Below are 19,092 nucleotides of genomic sequence, written 5' to 3' on the forward strand. Positions count from 1 at the left end.
GCTCCATCCCCAGCCTCTCATTGCTTATTTTTATAAATAGAACTTTGACATATGGACATACACATGTACTTAGACACTATCTATGTCTGCTTTCAAGCTACAAAGTAAGCAGTTATGAAAGAGTCCATGGGACTAAAAAGCCGGTACTATTTTCTATCTGGTCATTTATAGAAGTCTGCTGCCTTCTGATCTAGATTAGGCATGTTGGCCAGATCCTGTTACTGTTTCTTATGTGGTGTGGTTTGGGATTTAAAATTTGAAGTACTGGATGTGATAAAATGTGCTGGTACTCCAACCTACTCTGGAGGCTGAGATAGAGTTGCTTGAGTCCATGAATTTGTGGCCAGCCTGGAAAACTTAATGAGACCCTGTCCCTTAAAAACAAAAATAGGGAGAGAGGCCTCACTGCCCCCTTAGGAACTATTGGCAGTAATGGTTACTGGGGGAAGGAGAGTCATTTTCTGTAGTAGTAATTTGCCCATGTTCCAGTAACTCACCCCCCACCCATTTTTATGTAAGCAATCCCAATTAAATTCAGTGGATCATAAACACAAAAATAGTCACAGTAAACATGTTTACAAAATGGGAAAGGTGAGTAATGGAGGGTGAAAATGACTCCTTCCAAAAATATGTATGGAATTGTCAAGATTTTTTTAAATGTAAGACATATTGGAGGGTGAAAATGACTCCTTCTAAAAATATGTATGGAATTGTCAAGATTTTTTTAAAATGTAAGACATAATGGAGGGTGAAAATGACTCCTGTAGCTAGAGTTTTCCTGCCTGGCCCACAGTCAGGACAAATCTCTCTCACCCGCCAGTCCCACAGCCGCTCAGACCCGACCAAGTAAACACAGAATTATATGGCTTACAAACTGTATGGCCGTGGCAGGCTTCTTGCTAACTGTTCTTACAGCTTAAATTAATCCATTTCTATAAATCTATACCTTGCCACGTGGCTCGTGGCTTACTGGCATCTCCACATGCTGTTTGTCATCGTGGCGGCTGGCAGTGTCTCTCACTCAGCCTTCCACTTCCCAGCTTTATTCTCCTCCTTGTCCCGCCTATACTTCCTGCCTGGCCACTGGCCAATCAGTGATTTATTTATTGACCAATCAGCAACACACTTGACATACAGACCATCCCACAGCAGACTCCTTCCAAAAATGTGTATGGAATTGTCAAGATTTTTTTTAAAATGTAAGACACTCAAATTCCCATCTTTAACAAAGACCACCACCGCCTATATTAGTTCCTGCCAGATAGAGTTGCCTCAGATTTTAACAGTTAGTGACTTGACTGTTGTTTTCTAATTCTTTTCTCTGTCTTCAGACTCTCTGGGGACAGCTAAGAGAAAAGGAGTAACTCAAATGACACAATTCATCTCTGTGGAAAGACCTGGGGCCCAAGCAGGCTTCTTCACTTGTTTGAGGCAGGGTCTCCTTGAATTTAGGAACCTCCTGCTTCAGTTCTGCCAGGATTATAGGGGTGTGCCACAATGCCCAGATGAGGTGGTGTTGGGGGTCAATCACAGGACTTTGTGAGTGAGAGGCAAACTCTGCCAGCAGAGTTGCATTACCACATCCCAAGTATACTTCTCAATGGGAAGAATAAAGTGAAATAGAATCATTTTGGGAAAGGGCAGATGTACTATTAATCTTCTCATTTTCCTTTTTTTTTTTTTTTTTTTTAAGATTCTGAAACGTGTGCCTAATAGCGTCCTTTGGCTGTTGCGTTTTCCAGCAGTAGGAGAACCCAATATTCAACAATATGCACAAAATATGGGCCTTCCCCAGAACCGTATCATTTTTTCACCTGTGGCTCCTAAAGAGGAGCATGTCAGGAGAGGTCAGCTGGCTGATGTCTGCCTGGACACTCCCTTATGTAATGGGCACACCACAGGGATGGATGTTCTCTGGGCAGGAACACCCATGGTGACTATGCCAGGTAAGTGGCTGATCATTGCATCCTTCTTTATTCATTAAAAGTGTTTTTTTTTTTTTTGATCAAGAGGAATACTTGAAGGTGACATTGTATGTACTTGAAGTAATTAAGGCAGGAGGATAGAAAATGGGACTTCTTCAAGCCTGAGTACTTGGCACCACCCTTCTTGTCTGTACTGTGTAGGTACTTCAATGCAATTAACAATGACGACTATGTGACTTCCCAGTTCGAAGATGTGCAATTACTGTCTTTACTTTCCAGGAGAAACGCTTGCCTCTCGAGTTGCAGCTTCTCAGCTTACTTGCCTAGGATGTCTTGAGCTCATTGCTAAAAGCAGACAAGAATATGAAGACATAGCTGTAAAACTGGGAACTGATCTAGAATAGTAAGTAAACTGCCAGGAACAAACTATATCTGAGAATGTGGCTAAAAGAAAGCCATAAATTAAGGATAATTTAAAATAGATGAATTAAGTTGTATGCTCTCTGGATGAGAAGAGATATGATCTAAACTCTCAAGTAATCACTAGACTTTAGTAAAGAACTTTCCAAAGTGTCAGATGTTTGAGCCTAATAATCCACTTCTTCACAGTAGGATTTAAAACAAAACAAAACAAAAACCAACACTACCACCAAAAAAGCACAAAAAAACTGAGTTGCTTGAAAATGAGTGGGAATTAGAGGGATCATGCTGTGGTAAATGGAGCTTCACCCATTCAATGAAATAGTGTTTCTAATTTGTCTCTTTGTTTCATGCTGTTTATGTTTAATGCATTAATTTTTTTTCTGGGTGATAGAGGGACACACCTTTAATCCCAGCATTTGGGCGATAGAGGCAGGCAATCTCTGTGAGTTCAAGGTCAGTTGTTGTCTTCTGGCCATTACATGCACACACAAACACATGCATAGATACCCAAGTACACAAATAGAGTTCATAGGGTCTTTTTTGTTTTGTTTTGTTTGAAAGGAAGCATTAATATTAATATGAATACAGTTGGGTTGAACCTAACCAATGGAAGCCAACTTTCAATATACTTCTGATGCTGTGTTAAACTCCATGACCAAAATGAACTTGGAGAAGAAAGGGTTTATTTGGCTTACATATCCATGTCACAGTTCATCATGAAGGGATGCCAAGGCAAGAACCTGGAAGCAAGAGTTGAAGCACAGAAATGGAGGAACACTGCTTGTTGGCTTGTTCCCCGTGGCTTGCTCAGCCTGCTTGCTAGGCTACATTGGCCTGGGTCCTCCCCTATTAATCATTAAGAAAATGTCTTACAGACATGCCCACAGACCAGTCTGATGGATGCAGTTTCTCACTTGAGGTTCCCTCTTCTCAGATGTTTATGTTAAGCTGACAGGCCAATCAGAAAAAAATAATTATTTTTTATATTATACCACAAAATGACTAGGTATTTATAGGGTCTAGTTCTGAGTTTTTGTTCTGATTTGTAAAATTGGTTCTCTTTGTTTTTATTACCTAGCCTGAAGAAAATCCGTGGCAAAGTCTGGAAACAGAGAATATCTAGCCCTCTGTTCAACACCAAACAATATACAATGGAATTAGAGCGGCTCTATCTGCAGATGTGGGAGCATTATGCAGCTGGCAACAAACCTGACCACATGATTAAGCCTGTTGAAGTCACTGAGTCAGCCTGAATAAAGACTGCATAGAATTACCCCTATACCTGAGCCTCAACCTTCTGGGGGAAAGGGAACTAGATAACATGCTTTGTGCTTATCTGTACAGTACCGTGTTGCAGATGGGTGATATATAACGATAATAGAATAGCACAGCCAGACTTGCTTCCTGCATGATCGGGAGAGACGAGATAAGAAACTGCTATTCCAAAAGGATTCTCTGTAGTGTGTTGCAGCAAGCAGGTGGTGCAGAGGTCTGGAAGGTCTGGTCTCCCTTGGTCTTCCATGGGATGCTTAATGTGGAGGGAGATAGAGATTGACCAGCCATTTTGTGATTCCATGGATTGATCGAGTCTTCTGATCCTTCTTTTTTTCTTTATATTTTGGGTATTGGAGCTTTTAAAAATGTTTGCTTTCAGGTATTTTTACTCATGTGAAGTGATGTTGGTTGTTCTGAGATAAGGTTTTAAACTAAAATGTTGCTTCCTGTTTTAGTGTCTGAACTCTGACAGGGTGACAGGGACCTTGCTGGTGTAGTCTTTTTATAGGTTTTATAAACCACTGGAGTCTATATCAGTCGTTTTAGTGTCTGACCTAATGCTTGACGCTGGCAATGCTTTGTTGATTTAGATGGCGACTCAGATTTTTCAGCCTCTTTCTCATTTCTTTTCTCCCACCTCCCTTTAAATTCGCCTGTGACTGCTAACGATACCAAGTCTTGTTTCAAACATCCTAGAGTGTTTCTCTTAAACACGCCATCTGGTGCCAAATGAAAATTCTTAGGAGTGAATATTAATCACAAAGGGCACAGTTGTGGTACTGTTATTGATAATAATGTAGATTTTTTTTTGCCTAATTTTTACCTATTTCACCAGTGTTTAAGCCCCTGACTGCCCCTTCTATGCTGCTTCCAAAAGTGATAGTGTGTGATAAGATTTTTACCGTCCTTTCTAAAGTTTGTTTTTTTCTTTAAAGTGAGTCCTGTTCTTCCTATTTCTTTCAGCAGAAATGAAATCCCAGGTAAGTATAAGTATTCAAATATTTGATTAGTAAGTTGCAGATATCTCCAGTACATTAAATATTGTTCACTGACAGATTTCGAGGTCAAAGCTCTGCAGGACCATCTCTCTACAGACAGTTATTTTTCAGACTGTGTTAATATATCTCTTTTGGACTTAGTCTCTACATTTATGGATTCAACCTTGGTAGTAGTGAATTTGCATCACTACTTGGTTTAGAGTACAAGTTAGACATTTGCCCTCCTGGAGCTTGAATTCTTGCATTTCAATAAAAGGTAGAGGGCTTGAGGCTTAAACAAAGAAGCCGCCATATGAATATGTTTCTACTACTCTACTGCATTTCTACTCTCCAGTCACAGGTCAGTTTCTTGTTAGTGCTTTAGATTATGTCTTTCCAAAGCACCTAGGCAGTGCACCTATTCTGTAGCTGCAGCTGTTGCCTGAATGTACCTTAGCTGACAAGTTATTGATAATTGAGAACTTGAATTTGTGATTCTTACTGCTAGTTAAAACCTAAGCAAGGAGTCTTGTGTGTAATTCTGAAGCAGAATTACATTGTAATGAACTGTGTACCTTTAGTAATGTAAATCCAGGAACACCAGTTAAGGGATTTATTAATTTATTTTTTAACTGAATAAATATCAGTTAAAGGTTGCCAGCATGGTTACAGGTAAACTGACTTTCCAAATTCACGGAACTACTAAATGTGGGATTGGATAATAGACTTCCAGTGCCACTGAGGCTGTGATCTGTGGCCATATTACATAGCACATCATTCCTCCTATAGGGAGGAACTTTTTCCTGGCACGAAAAGTAGCCGCTCTGGTTGAAGCTTTGCTTATTGTAACAGGCTTTTATTTCCAGGTAACATGTCTGTGGAAGACTTAATTCTGATAGTTATAGATATTACTGGAAACTAATTTGTTTTTTTTTTCTATTATATTCTGCTTTATTGAAAAAGTAAAGCATTTAAATTGTGCTCCAGAAATACAGATGTTGTCTTGCGATCTTTAAATAAATGGATGATTTCCCCTTAATATGACTTGATGTATTTTGTCTCGTTATGTTGAGTATTACTGACAAAACCTACGCTTGAGTAACTCAAAACAGCATAACCAGGAAGTGTTTCCCTATTTTAGGTGTGATGTTGTTAGGAATTAACTTTCTTAGCCAAGTCTGATGGGAGGATTGGAGATACTAAATAATCCATTAAGGGGACATCAGAACCCCAAATAACCATCTTTGCTGTGAAGGGTCATTTTTGTTTACCTTCCATTCTGGGGATTGAGCAGAGGGCCTTATGTGTGTCAAGCACGTGTATACAGACTGGGCTACAGAACGGCCTGTGTACTCTCATTCTTTGTATGGTATTTACAGACAACTCTTCCCTCCACTGTGAACAGTGGCTGAACTCAGCCACAAGATTGGCTTCTAGTTTTTGGAGAGACATAAAAGGGAAACATTTGGGGTTGGAGAGATGGCTCAGCAGTTGAGAATTCTGGGTGCGCTTCCAGAGGCCCCAGGTTTGACTCCCAGCACCTACTTGGCAATTTGTAACTCTGTTCCAGGGGATCCAATACCCTCTTTTGGACTCCCTGGGCACCAGGTGTGCACGTGGGGCACAGTTATACATACAAGCAAAACACAAATTAAAAATATGTACGTTAACATGGTGTATAGGCATACAACCAGGCAAAACCCATGTATATAATAAAATACTTTTAAACATATTTAATATTAAGTAAAATTTTATATAATTTACTTACCAATTTTATTGTACCCCCAAAGCCTTAATGAGATTTGTGTTTGTTGGAATCTGGGTACTTTGGGTCACAATGATTAATGGTGTTGGGTTCTGTGTCTTTTGACTCCTAGCTATAAATTCCAGCACTGGTAGGCTGAGACAGGAGAATTACTAGAGGTTCAAGGACATCCCAGGCAATGTACTGAAACTCTGTCTCAAACAAAAAGGATGGTATGGGAAGAAAGGTTGCCTCATGACTCTGTAGTGTGGGATGAAGTCAGCTAGTCATAAAAGTTTGTTCTTCACCCTCATGTTGCTAAGAGCGCTTCATTTATCTCACCCCTGGCAGCTTCTGCCTTCACTCTAAGAGTTCCCTGAATAGATGAAAGAAATTTGGGTAATTGCTGAAATGCCTGAATTTGAACTTCTTTTGCAGTTTTAGACAGGATTCCAAGTAGCCAAGGCTGGCCCAACTTTAGGTTCTCCTGCTTCTGCTTCCCATGTGCTGGTGTTAAAGAGAATTTATAAGCATGTGCCACCTTGTCCTGCTGGTTTTTTTGTTTTTGACAGGATCTCACTGCATAACCCTGGCTGGCTTCAAATTTTCCCTTCCTGACCTGGATTTACAGGTATGTGCCACCGTACCTGGCTGAACTGTTTAAAGATTTAATTTGAATCCTAACTTTTATTTGAAGTTTTTTGTTGTGAAGGCAGTTAAGGCAGTTTCACAATATTGCTCAGACTGGCCTTGAACCTGGGAGTATAGGTGTGTACTATAATGCTTGAATTAGGTTCCTTATACTTAACCATTTAGGCTCTTAACCTATACTTCTAATCTGTATAATCAAGGAATCTCCATTTTTATGGAGGAGAGAGAAAGTTACTATTACTCTTATTAGTTCAAGAAGCTTATCTAGTTGTTCATTTGTTTATTTATAGTGCATTTTGAAACTGGTGCTGTTCCAATTGAGTTCTAGCTCTGCCGCTTTCTAGTTGTTCAACCTCTTAAGACCATTAACATTGCATTTTAATATTTCTTTTTATGTGTATGGGTGTTTGCATGCGTGTCCATAACCTGCATGTTTGTGGTGCTGACAGAAGCCCAAAGTGGATCCCTTGGATTTGGAGTTACAGATGATTGTGAGCAGCCATGTGGGTGCTGGGAATCGAGCCCGGGTCCTCTGGAGGAACAGCCAGTGCTCTTTACAGCTGCGCCTCTCTCCAGCCCTACATTTTTATTTTTTAAAACTTGGTGTATAGTGTATGTATGTCAGTTGTATTCTCTCTGTGACTCTCCATCCTATTTCTAGCTATTTCCATCTTACATCTCTCTCTTACCTCCCTGGCCCCATCTCCACGCACTGAGCTTGAAGAGGTGTCTGTGCTCTATGTTCATGCTTGTCCAGCAAGCATTTTACTTGCTGAACCATCTTCCCAGGCCCTAACATTGAATTTTTAATTGTTTAGAGACAAGAGTTTCCTTTCGTTGTCCAGGTGGGCTCCTGGGTTCCCAGGCTCAAAGGATTCTTTGGCCTCAGCTTCCTGAGTAGTTGTGACTAGGGTGATGTACCAGTGCCTTTGTTCCTGGCTTATATACATTTTTTTTTTTTTTTTTTTTTGGTTTTTCGAGACAGGGTTTCTCTGTGTAGCTTTGTGCCTTTCCTGGAACTCACTTGGTAGCCCAGGCTGGCCTCGAACTCACAGAGATCCGCCTGGCTCTGCCTCCCGAGTGCTGGGATTAAAGGCGTGCGCCACCACCGCCCGGCACATTTTTTTTATTTTAATTTTTTATTAGATTTCTTTACATGTATGTGGTTTTGCTTTCATGTATGTCTGTGCACCACATGTGTGCCTGGTGCCTGAGGAGGTCAGAAGAGGGCCTTAGATTCTCTGGAATTGGAGTTATGGATGGTTGTGAGCCATTGTATGGGGGCTAAGAATTGAACCCAGATCTTCTGCAAGAATAGTGCTCTTAACCATGGAACCAACCATCTATCCAGCCCCTCATGTACTTTGTTTTTTTTCAAGATGGTATCACTGTGTGGCCGTTCTGGACTCACTATGGAGATCAGGCTTGCCTGGAACTCAGCAGACATTTGCCTGCCTCTGCCTCCCATGGGCTGGAATTAAAGGTGTGCACCAGTATACAACAAAACACCTGGTACAATGCCTAGACAAGCAAATGCATGGGATGTTTCTTTTGTGTGTCCAATATAGGTGTCTTCCAGAGAATGGTGAAGTATAAAAAGCATTTCTTGTTTTTCTTGGTGCGTTTGGAGTGGGTACAAGAAAGGTTAAAGTAATTGTACTGCATTTTTTTTTCTCCAGGGTCTGACAATTCTGGATGCCAGCACCACAGTTCAGTGTTGCTAGAAGTTTTTGGGTTGCTCCCCCTTGGTATTACTGAGGAGAGTAAATGGTCCTCTCTGCCAGCGCTCAGAGTAGTTGGAAGACCAGGTAGATGAACTTTTAAAAGATTCTGGCAGCCGGGTGGCGGTGGTGGTAGACGCCTTTAATACCAGCACTCAGGAGGCAGATGCAGGCAAATCTCTGTGAGTTGGAGGCCAGCCTAGTTCACAAAGAGTTCCAGAAAAGCCAGGACTGTTACATAGAAACCCTGTGGTGGGCGGGGGGAGAGGAGCAAAAAAACAAAACAAAACCCCAAAACAGGCATGGTGGCTACGTGTTTGTAATCCCAGCACTCCAAAGGCAAAGGCAAGCCAGCCTGGGCTACAAAAACAAAATGGGGGCGGTGGTTGTTTGAGAATTGGCCGTGGGTTGAACGTGGAAGGCTGAACCTGGCGCACTTCCGTGAAAAGCGGTATCTCGGGAGCGATACCTGGATTCCCGGATTCCGGAAGCTGGTGTCACGGAAGCTGGTGTCACGGAGTCAGTTACAAAATTCAAATCTGCTATATGGTCACGCGTGATAGGTGGGTACGGGAAAGGCGGGAGTACGTCAGTTCCCATCTTGCCTTGGGGCTGTGCCCTGTAAAAGGCACTGTACCCGTACCCACGTCCATTTTGTACGCTCGGGAGCGGAGGAGCGGGTAGTGGCTGTGACCTGTGCCAGACACCGCAAGAGCAGGTACCCTAACGGTGGGCTAAGGCGGGCAGTGGTCTCATTTTAGTGTAGTACATTTAATTTAAAACACCACTGTGTGTGAATTAGGGAATATTTTGGGACTGAGATTCCGGTAGACTGTTTTCCCCTCAGAGAAAGTTCTCGGTGGGTGTGTGGTGGGAATGTAGCTGAGGTGGTCCCTGGCACTGCCAAACAGAAGGACGGAGGAAAGCTCCGTTAAAATCCGATTCTGATACGGGGGTGGGGGGTGTGGCGGGGAGACCCGACCGAAGCCTCTTGGGGCGTTTGAGGAAAAGTTTTCGGAGTGGAAGGATGGAGGCTCCCAACAGTGGGACAAGAGGGCATTTTGGTTCCAAACAGGCGGCATAGTGTACGGGTGGGGTAGGAGGAGGGAGGTTGGTCGGTCTGGGACCGGTGGGACAATGGTGGCTTGGCCCGGGTTTAGTCTTAATGTCCTGTGGTAGACTGGCGCCAGCACCACAGTAGCATGGCGGCACAGCCACTTGGAGATGTCCCAAGCGGGTACGGGTTGTGGTTCTGGGGGGACTAGCCAATAAGCTGAGGCCGAGTCAGGTACGCGAAACGGGTGTCGGGCTGAGGGGAGAGTTCTGAGGACCTGGACATTGAACTAGTGGCCTAGCCGAAGGGGAGGGGACCCAGGGTCGAAATCTCATTGATGGGAGCTTCTAGGAGCGAGAAGGGCAAAGTGCCAGAATTTTTTTTTTCTAGAACTTTCCACGAGGCCGGTGGGCGGGGACAGGAGCAAGATCTCTTTGGTAAGTTAGAGAAGCCTGAGGCCCCTGCCTGCGCAGCCAATGAGAAGCTGAGGAAGCAGAGTTGGGCGTTCCTTTTGGAGGGTGGTTCTAGGAGTGGGAGCGGAGGGCGGGGCGGCTTCCGGGAGCGGGAGGTAGGCAAGGTAGAGGGCGGGACCACTTCCGGGGAGGGGGAGCGGTAGGCGGGGCGAAGGGCGGGGCAGTTGGGTGGGAGCTATGGGTGGGGTCTGGGCGGGGTGGGAATGGTGGGCGGTGCCAGGGAGGAGTCGGAGCAGCGGTGGGGGCAGGTCACTGTGCTAGAGGAACCTGAGCAAGAGTGGGCTGCGCCTGCTAGGGGCGGAGGGGCGGAGGGCGGGAGCTGTGGGCGGGGTCAGGGCGGGGTGGGAATGGCGGGCGGTGCCAGGGAAGAGCTGGAGCAGCGAGTGGGGGTAGGGCGCCCAGCTAGAGGGGACCTGTGCAAGAGCAGGTGTCTGGCAGGGATGGGGTGGTTGGCATGTACCCCTATACAGCCCTGCTGGTTAAACATAAATAAAAATTTAAAAACCTTGAAAGTAATCTTTCAAACCTTGAGGTTTGTGATGATTACAAGATCGTGAGTAAAAGGGGAATCACTTTTTAAATTTTTTTAGACTTTAAATTTTTTTTTTTTTTTTTTTTTTTTAAAGATTTTATTTATTTATTATGTATACAATGTTCTGCCTGCATGTATGTCTGCAGGCCAGAAGAGGGCACCAGATCTCATTACAGATGGTTGTGAGCCACCATGTGGTTGCTGGGAATTGAACTCAGGACCTCTGGAAGAGCAGCCAGTGCTCTTAACCTCTGAGCCATCTCTCCAGCCCCGACTTTAAAAATTTTTAAGTCACTTTTTTTTCACTTTTTTTTTTCTTTTTCGAGGCAGGGTTTATCTGTGTAGTTTTGGTGCCTGTCCTCTGTAGACCAGGCTGGCCTCGAACTCACAGAGATCCACCTGCCTCTGCCTCCCGAGTGCTGTGATTGAAGCTGTGCGACACCACCACCTGGCTGTGTTTAATCTTTTTTTTTTTTTTTTTTTTGTTCTTCGAGACAGGGTTTCTCTGTGTAGCTTTGCGCCTCTCCTGGAACTCACTTGGTAGCCCAGGCTGGCCTCGAACTCACAGAGATCCGCCTGGCTCTGCCTCCCGAGTGCTGGGATTAAAGGCGTGCGCCACCACCGCCCGGCTGTGTTTAATCTTTTAAAGATGTGTATATAGGGACTTGAAGGGATGGCGTAGCAGTTAAAAGTGCCTGTTGCTTTTTCAGAGACCCCAAATTTGGTTACCAAAACTCATGTTCAGTGTTCACAACTACCTGTAACTGTAGAAGGTTGTAGAAGCTCTGGAAGGTTCTGATATCTCTGGTCACAACAGTTACTGGTAGTCACGTGCATAGGCAGACAAGACAGATACAATTAAATCAAAATCTTTTAAAAGAAGTGCATATGGGGGCTGGGACCTAGCTCAGTTGGAAGAGAATTTGCTTAGCATGCATGAAACTGGCTTCAGTCGCCATCATTGCATGAAGTTGAGCATGGCAGGCATACTACTATAATCCCAGTCCTCAAGAGGGGGAGACAGGATAAAAACTTCAAGGTCTTGTTCCATTACACGGGGTTTAAAGCCAGCCCAGGATCTAATCTAATGCATTATTATTATTATTATTATTATTATTATTATTATTATTATTATTATTATTTTGGTTTTGAGATAAGGCTTTGCTGTTGAGACCAACCTGGATACAATGTAAGCTCTTAAAGCATCTTCTGACCTTGCATTTCAGAAGCTGCTTGTTGGTTGTCAGCATTTATTGGAGAGTTTTGATATTTTATGGCCTGTGTCTTTGATAGCCCTCACTTTAAAAACTTCTTTTTTTTTTCTCCAGTGATATTCTTAACATGGATACAAGCAGCAGTGAGGACTGTGAGGCCTGTAAGTAGAGCCCTCTTTCAACAGTAATGCACATCAAACGTCTTTGTAGAGTAGACTGAAATGGACACTTGACTTAATCTGGTCCTAGGTTTACCCCCTCCAGTGTGCTCTCTGGGTTGTTGAAATGAAGTTTATTTCCCTGCTGTCAAGAGCAGATCTTCATGTTTTCTTTATGTGTTGTTTACCCTTTTTTGTTTCCTGGGTCTTCTTTCATTTCCTCTCAGTCTTTCTTGAGGGATATAAATTCTTTTATCTCTTCCTTGTGCTAGGCAAGTGTTCTACCACTGACCTATGTCCCCAGTTTTAGAGAAATGTAATTTTCCTAGGTCTAATTTATACATTTTATACATGAGCTACTAGGTTTTATCATGCTTCCTAACGCTTTTTCTTTCCTTGATTTAGATGTGCCTGAATTGCCAGAGAAAAGGTCCAGGTAAGGAGAATTGTTGAAATGTGACTTTTTTTTTTTTTTTAAGGAAGCACCCAGTGTTCTGGGCAAAAAGATTTAAGAGTAAACATCATATTTTCTCTGAGAACAAACACTATATGGTACTGACAGGATCATAGTGGTTGTTCAACTTCATAATTTTTTTTTCCCGGTTTTTTGAGACAGGGTTTCTCTGTGTATCTTTGGAGCCTGTCCTGGATCTCACTCTGTAGTCCAGGCTGGCCTCGAACTCACAGAGATCTGCCTGGCTGTGCCTCCCGAGTGCTGGGATTAAAGGCGAGCGCCACTACCACCCGGTTTATAATCAGTTTTAAAGTATCTGATTCTTATCTTGGGCCATTGTTTAACTGTTCAGTTGTTGCTTTTATTTATTTATAGTTTTGGCTCTTTTTTTTTTTTGAGACAGGGTCTCTCTAAGTAGCCCTGACTGTCCTGGAACTCACTCTATACCAGGCTGGCCCTGAACTCACAGAGATCTTCCTGCCTCAGCCTCCTGAGTGCTGGAATTGAAGACATGTGCCACCACACCCACCCTAGAAGAAAGATTCTTTAAGGCTAGAGTAGTAAATAGGATAGCAAAGGCCCATCAACATGGCAGCTTAAAAGAGATCATGCACAGTAGAAGAAGATTAGCTTTGGTATTTATAGTGGATATAGGAAAATACAGTAACAAGTATTTGGAGTGTTTTTCTTTCATCATAAAAGTGTTTTTATGTTCAGGAGATGGATCACTGGGTAAAGGTACTTGCCACACAAGCCTGATGGCTTGTTTGATTGCCAGAATCCATGTAAAGGTAAAAGGAGAGAATTGACTTCGCAAAGTTGTCCTATGACCTCCACATGTATTCTTTGGCACATGCACATCCACACATACTATTACCCACCACACACACACACACACACACACACACACACACACACAGATGATTTTTTTAAGTATATCATACAGGGGGTTCATGGCTATAATCCTAGCCCTCGGAAGGCTGAGGCAGAATTTCTGTGAGTTCCAGTGTATCTTGGGCTACAGAGTGTGTGCTAGCTAGTTTTATGTCACAGGCTAGAATCATTTGAGAGGAGGGAACCTCAATTGAGAAAATGCCTCCATAAGATTGGGCAGCAGACAAGCCTGTAGGGCTTTTCTTAGGGATTGATGTGGGAGGGCCCAGCCCATTGTAGGTGAAGACACTCCTGACCTGGTGGTCATAGGTTCTATAAGAAAGCAGGTTGAGAAAGCAATGGGGAGCAAGCCAGTAAGCAACACTCCTCTATGGCCTCTGCATCAGCTCCTGCCTCCAGGTTATTGCCCGTTTGAGTTCCTGTCCTGACTTCTTTCCTTGATGAACAGTGATGTGGAAGTGTAAACCAAATAAATTCTTTCCTCACCAAGTTGCTTTGGTCATGGTATTTCATCACAGCAACAGTAACCCTAAATAAGACAGAAATTGGTGCCAGGAGAGGGCATTGCTATGACAGACTTGATCATGTCATTTTGGGGTGGATTGTGAAAGTACTTTGGAACTTTGGGGCTAGAAAACCCATTGAGTGTTCAAAGCTTGGTGAGCTGTCCTATGGGAACTTGGAAGATAAGAGTGTTGAGCGATGCAGATGATGGAGGCATGGTTTATGAAGTTCCAGAGGAAAGATTGGAAATCACTTAAAGACTCTATTTATTAGAGCTATTGCATATTTTGAGTTAAGAATCTGTGGTTCTGGTCAGCTGGGACTGAAAAGTTGGTGTGATTAACATGATACCAGACCCACTAAAGTGAAATCTTTGCTTTCTGGGATAATTGTTGCTGGGCATTGAGGGCTGAGAAATTAGCAGTGATTAAAAAGAGATCACCATCATTGAGGTGAAATCTTTTGGGAAGTATTTTCTCAGAATTAGCACACAGAAGTGGTGCTCCAAAGGTGGCCAAGTTGCTGTGGCCTTGTGCTGGCAGCAGAACCTAGTAGTGTAAGAGTCACCCAGGTGGTACTGGTTTTGAAATCATGAAGGTGTCATGGAGAGCAGCTGAGGCTTGGCACTGTGTGGCAGGGCTGAATTCCCCGAAGAGAGCCCAGGAGAGTCTATTGGTGAAAGTACAGCCCAGTTGCAGCTAGAGAGAGACCTCAGCATTTTGGAGATGGAGGCCATCCTGGTCTTAGGAGACAATCTGTGTGGGCTATAGTGGGTAGAGCCAGAGAAGTGGCAATTTGGAGGAGCTCAGAACATCATGACTGGATCCCAGACATTAGACATTGAATTATTGACAGTTGGGAGTTTGGTTTTGCTTTGTTCAGATTGTGACTGTGCCCTGGTTCTTCCCTCTTGAAGTAAGAAAGTGCTTAATATAGTTTTGATTTTACTGAAGCCCACAGTTGAGAGATTTTGAACTTTTAAAGAGATTTTGGAATTTTACAAAGACTTTGAATTTTAAAAGAGACTAGATATTTTAAAGAGATTGAAATTTTTTCTAAGTGTTTGGAATTTCAAAGACTGGGGCTTTTAAATTTTGTAATGTTCATATTGTAATGTTTATTAATGTGTGATCTTGGTGATGAACAAGAAAGGAAAGGTTATGACAATGATATGTTTGTGTCAGATTGCCAAGGAGTCAGAATGAGAACCTTTCTCTGTGGCTCTCTTTCTACTCTTACACAAATTCATCTCAAAGTTGATGAAGAATGATAAGGTCCAAAACTATTTGAGTACTTGTACTCTGACAAGGTCCAGCTTCCTCTTAGTAGTGGACAGATGCTTCCTTTGGGAAGGTTGTAAAAAAGGCGAATGGGGTACGGAGAAATTAGGAATAATTGAAAGGTTGTAGTTCCAGTGAAGGGGAACAGAGTTGGTGTAGGAATCAACCAAAACTTAAAAAGTAATCCTGCTTATTGTAGAAAGTATGGAAATGCCTTGAAGGGAAGGATATTGTGCTCATATTTTCTTTTGTTTTTTTCCACCGTATTACTTAGCTGTGTGGTGATTAACTCTGATTCTGACTCTGCCCGTGAGGAAAAGAGAGCTAAGATCTGTGAAATAAGCAGTGAAGGCAAGTATCCTCTTCACTTAAGGAGCTGAGCTCTAAAGCCCTGTCACAGGGGCACACTCTATGACAACTTCGTAGCCAGTGCCACCGTTTCTTTCTCCATCATGTGCTGGATGTCAGTCTGGCTGGCTTTCTGTACCTTGGTCTGTTTCCTAACCCAGTTGCAACTCTTCCTACTGCTTTAGGCTTGGGTAGAGTTCTGTCTGCCTAGACTCTGCTCCTCCCTCTTCCTCTTTCCATCCTCTATAGGTCGGAATGACAAGGAAGAGGAGAGGGTAAGAGGCATGGCTTCATTTTCTTTCCAGCTTGGTGGAGCCTGGGAGTGGGGAGGTGCCAACTACTATCTACTCTGTACACTATTGTATAAGGTAGAGAGCACCAAAAGTCCAGCCAGGCCATAATGACTAAATACGTTTTCTAAGCTAGAGAATTTTTAACTTGTTATAGATGAAATACCACTTTATTGATGCATTGCCTTTATTTTGCTATGGGTCACAAGGCAGCGGGTTTATGTTTAGGAACAACTGAGCAAGTTGCTGTTTAGACAGTGTAATTGTTTGGTTGTTTTTCGAGACAGGGTTTCTCTGTGTAGTTTTGGTGCCTGTCCTGGATCTTGTTCTGTAGACCAGGCTGTCCTCAAACTCCTGAGTGCTGGGATTAAAGGTGTGCAACACCACCGAACGGCTGACAATGATTTTAAAGTGGGCATAATACTTCATTGCTACTTTATCTGTCATTGCTCTTAGTAAAATACAAAATAGAGGGAAAACAGTCTATAGCTATGATTTTTGTTTTTTTTTTTTTTTTTGGTTTTTCGAGACAGGGTTTCTCTGTGTAGCTTTGCGCCTTTCCTGGAACTCACTCTGTAGACCAGGCTGGCCTCGAACTCACAGAGATCCGCCTGGCTCTGCCTCCCGAGTGCTGGGATTAAAGGCCTGCGCCACCACCGCCTGGCAGCTATGATTTTTAACTGTGATTCAGAATGTCCAAGCACTCAACAGTTTCAGTTGAATTTGTGCTCAATAACCTGCTGATGTCTGTTTTTACAGAGTGGGTAGAAGGAGTGTGTTTATAGATGTCTGTTGAATTTCAGATGAGTCTTCTGATGAGTTGTTTTCTGATGAGTCTTCCGACACTGGGGACAACGGCGCTCAGAAGTCTTCAGTAATTGTTATCGATGATGAAGAAGATGGCAATTCCTGTTTGAAGGATTCTGAGAAGATAAGAATTGATTCTAGTGATGAGTGCCAACCGCCAGTGCTCCAAAAAGAGGTGGTTGAATGTATTGATTCTGAGCCCATTTCACTTGATGATGATTCTGAAATAGGGGATCTTGGTGAAATTTCCAACAAACCACCACCAGAGCCAGAGCCCCAGCCCCAGCAGGAGCCTGAGCAGGAGCCCGAGCGGGAACCCGAGCCCGAGCTTGAGCGGGAGCCCGAGCTTGAGCGGGAGCCCGAGCCAGAACCCGAGCCCGAGCCAGAACCCGAGCCCGAGCTTGAGCGGGAGCCTGAGCCAGAACCCGAGCCCGAGCGGGAACCCGAGCCCGAGCTTGAGCGGGAGCCCGAGCCCGAGCCAGAGCCCGAGCCCGAGCGGGAGCCCGAGCGGGAACCTGAGCAGGAGCCCGAGCGGGAACCTGAACCCCAGCCCGAGCCCCAGCAGGAGCCCGAGCCCAATCCCCAACCTGAGCCTGAGCCCCAGCCCCAGCAGGAGCCCCAGCCTGAGCCCGAGCCCCAGCCGGAGCCTGTCCCTGAGCCCGAGCGGGAGCCCCAACCTGAGCGGGACCTCCAAACCGAGCAGGAGCTGGAGCCAGAGCCGGAGCTGGAGCCAGAGCTCGAGCAAAAGGTTACAGCCGAAGAGGCCAAGGAAAGAAAGGCTGCAGCTCTGCTGGCCCAACAAAGAAAGAAGAGAAAAAATAGGTTTATATGTATGGCACCTCCTAAGTCACATAGGAAACGTCGTAGGGTTGTCTCACAGGATTTGCCCAGCCTGCCAAGTGCCTCTGCAGAGCCTAGTCCTCCTGATGAGCCCACATCATCAGAGCAACCTGTTCCTCCTGCCGAATGCATGCCATTAAAGAAACCCAAAGGCAAAAGGGGACGCCCACGCAAGGTAGAATGATCTTTGTGCGAACGGGGTTGGGGGCTCCCATGTCCATCTTTCTTACACTCCAGTATGTTAGCATTTACTCTTCAGTACCTCTGGAGTGCTTTTTCCCTGAAATACCTGTCCCGAGGATGTCCTGGGTCGTCATCCTCAACATGCCCCCATAACTGGTTAATTGTTAATTCCTCTATGCAGCCATAAGTTAGAATGGCTCCTCCCTCCTAGGTTCCCAGTTTTAGAGTTTTTATCAAGTGTGTAACATGTTGCCGAATTTGTCCCCTCAGAAGTCTGTTCATAAAAGGACTCTTGATTTATTCTCTTGAGGGTCTAGCCTCGTGAGTGGCATGTAACAAGATGTTTAATAAATTTGTTAAATAAAGTGAGTGAGGTCTCTGGCTGGAGTTATTGGCATTGTGGGTTCTGGAAGAAGGCAAAAGGTGAGGTCTGACTTGCAAATTGGGTGAAGGTGCTACTGGGGATATGGGGTACACCATGCCACTCTTTAGATTGCATGTGTCTGATAAGTTTTTTCACTCTGAAGGCCTCTCCACCGATGCAGCAAACTGAATCAAGACAGAATCACGAAAAGCCCAGGTTTAATGGATGAAGCGTCCTAGGTGATTTCCTGGGGCCCTTAGGAGACCAGAAGAAGCATGAGTCTGTTTTTCTGGGATACCATTTATATATATCCCCCTGTGGGCATGGTCTTGAACCTCTTTGGGGGCGGAGCTGTGTTGGGCGGGCTCTGAAGGGGCAGGTTTGGGGAGGAGCTGTGTTGGGCGGGCTCTGGAGGGGCGGGTTTGGGGCGGAGCTGTGTTGGGCGGGCTCTGGAGGGGCGGGTTTGGGGCGGAGCTGTGTTGGGCGGGCTCTGGAGGGGCGGGTTTGGGGCGGAGCTGTGTTGGGCGGGCTCTGGAGGGGCGGGTTTGGGGAGGAGCTGTGTTGGGCGGGCTCTGAAGGGGCGGGTTTGGGGAGGAGCTGTGTTGGGCGGGCTCTGGAGGGGCGGGTTTGGGGAGGAGCTGTGTTGGGCGGGCTCTGAAGGGGCGGGTTTGGGGAGGAGCTGTGTTGGGCGGGCTCTGAAGGGGCGGGTTTGGGGAGGAGCTGTGTTGGGCGGCTCTGAAGGGGCGGGTTTGGGGAGGAGCTGTGTTGGGCGGCTCTGAAGGGGCGGGTTTGGGGAGGAGCTGTGTTGGGCGGCTCTGAAGGGGCGGGTTTGGGGCGGAGCTGTGTTGGGCGGCTCTGAAGGGGCGGGTTTGGGGAGGAGCTGTGTTGGGCGGGCTCTGGAGGGGCGGGTTTGGGGAGGAGCTGTGTTGGGCGGGCTCTGGAGGGGCGGGTTTGGGGAGGAGCTGTGTTGGGCGGGCTCTG

General features: G+C 44.9%; 2 protein-coding genes across 6 annotated transcripts in view; both read left to right on the forward strand.

Annotated features, from left to right (window-relative positions):
* Ogt (O-linked N-acetylglucosamine (GlcNAc) transferase) overlaps window positions 1-5,639 on the forward strand; it is a 44,731-nt gene extending 39,092 nt beyond the window's left edge. For both annotated transcript variants that reach the window (XM_052733942.1, XM_052733951.1), the window contains exons 20-22: window positions 1,694-1,946; window positions 2,205-2,328; window positions 3,427-5,639. In XM_052733942.1, coding sequence (XP_052589902.1) covers window positions 1,694-1,946; window positions 2,205-2,328; window positions 3,427-3,601 — 552 coding nt within the window. In that variant the 3' untranslated portion in view covers window positions 3,602-5,639. The remainder of the gene's footprint in view (window positions 1-1,693; window positions 1,947-2,204; window positions 2,329-3,426) is intronic.
* On the forward strand, window positions 4,490-18,116 carry LOC128107704 (germ cell nuclear acidic protein-like). Of its 4 annotated transcripts, XM_052733965.1 has the most exons (8): window positions 4,490-4,603; window positions 6,917-6,975; window positions 8,375-8,478; window positions 8,675-8,803; window positions 12,104-12,150; window positions 12,553-12,583; window positions 15,554-15,630; window positions 16,721-18,116. In XM_052733965.1, exons 4-8 carry the CDS (start codon window positions 8,763-8,765, stop codon window positions 17,746-17,748), a joined length of 1,224 nt encoding a protein of 407 aa, XP_052589925.1. In that variant the 5' UTR covers window positions 4,490-4,603; window positions 6,917-6,975; window positions 8,375-8,478; window positions 8,675-8,762; the 3' UTR covers window positions 17,749-18,116. The 4 variants fall into 4 exon arrangements, with proteins under 4 accessions (XP_052589925.1, XP_052589934.1, XP_052589944.1 ...); XM_052733974.1 differs by lacking the exon at window positions 8,375-8,478; XM_052733984.1 differs by lacking the exons at window positions 8,375-8,478; window positions 8,675-8,803.
* The last annotated feature ends 976 nt before the right edge of the window (window positions 18,117-19,092 follow it).

The sequence above is a fragment of the Peromyscus californicus genome, unplaced genomic scaffold, assembly GCF_007827085.1.
Source record: "Peromyscus californicus insignis strain IS unplaced genomic scaffold, ASM782708v3 Scaffold_10__1_contigs__length_136768540, whole genome shotgun sequence".
Classification (NCBI taxonomy): domain Eukaryota; kingdom Metazoa; phylum Chordata; class Mammalia; order Rodentia; family Cricetidae; genus Peromyscus; species Peromyscus californicus.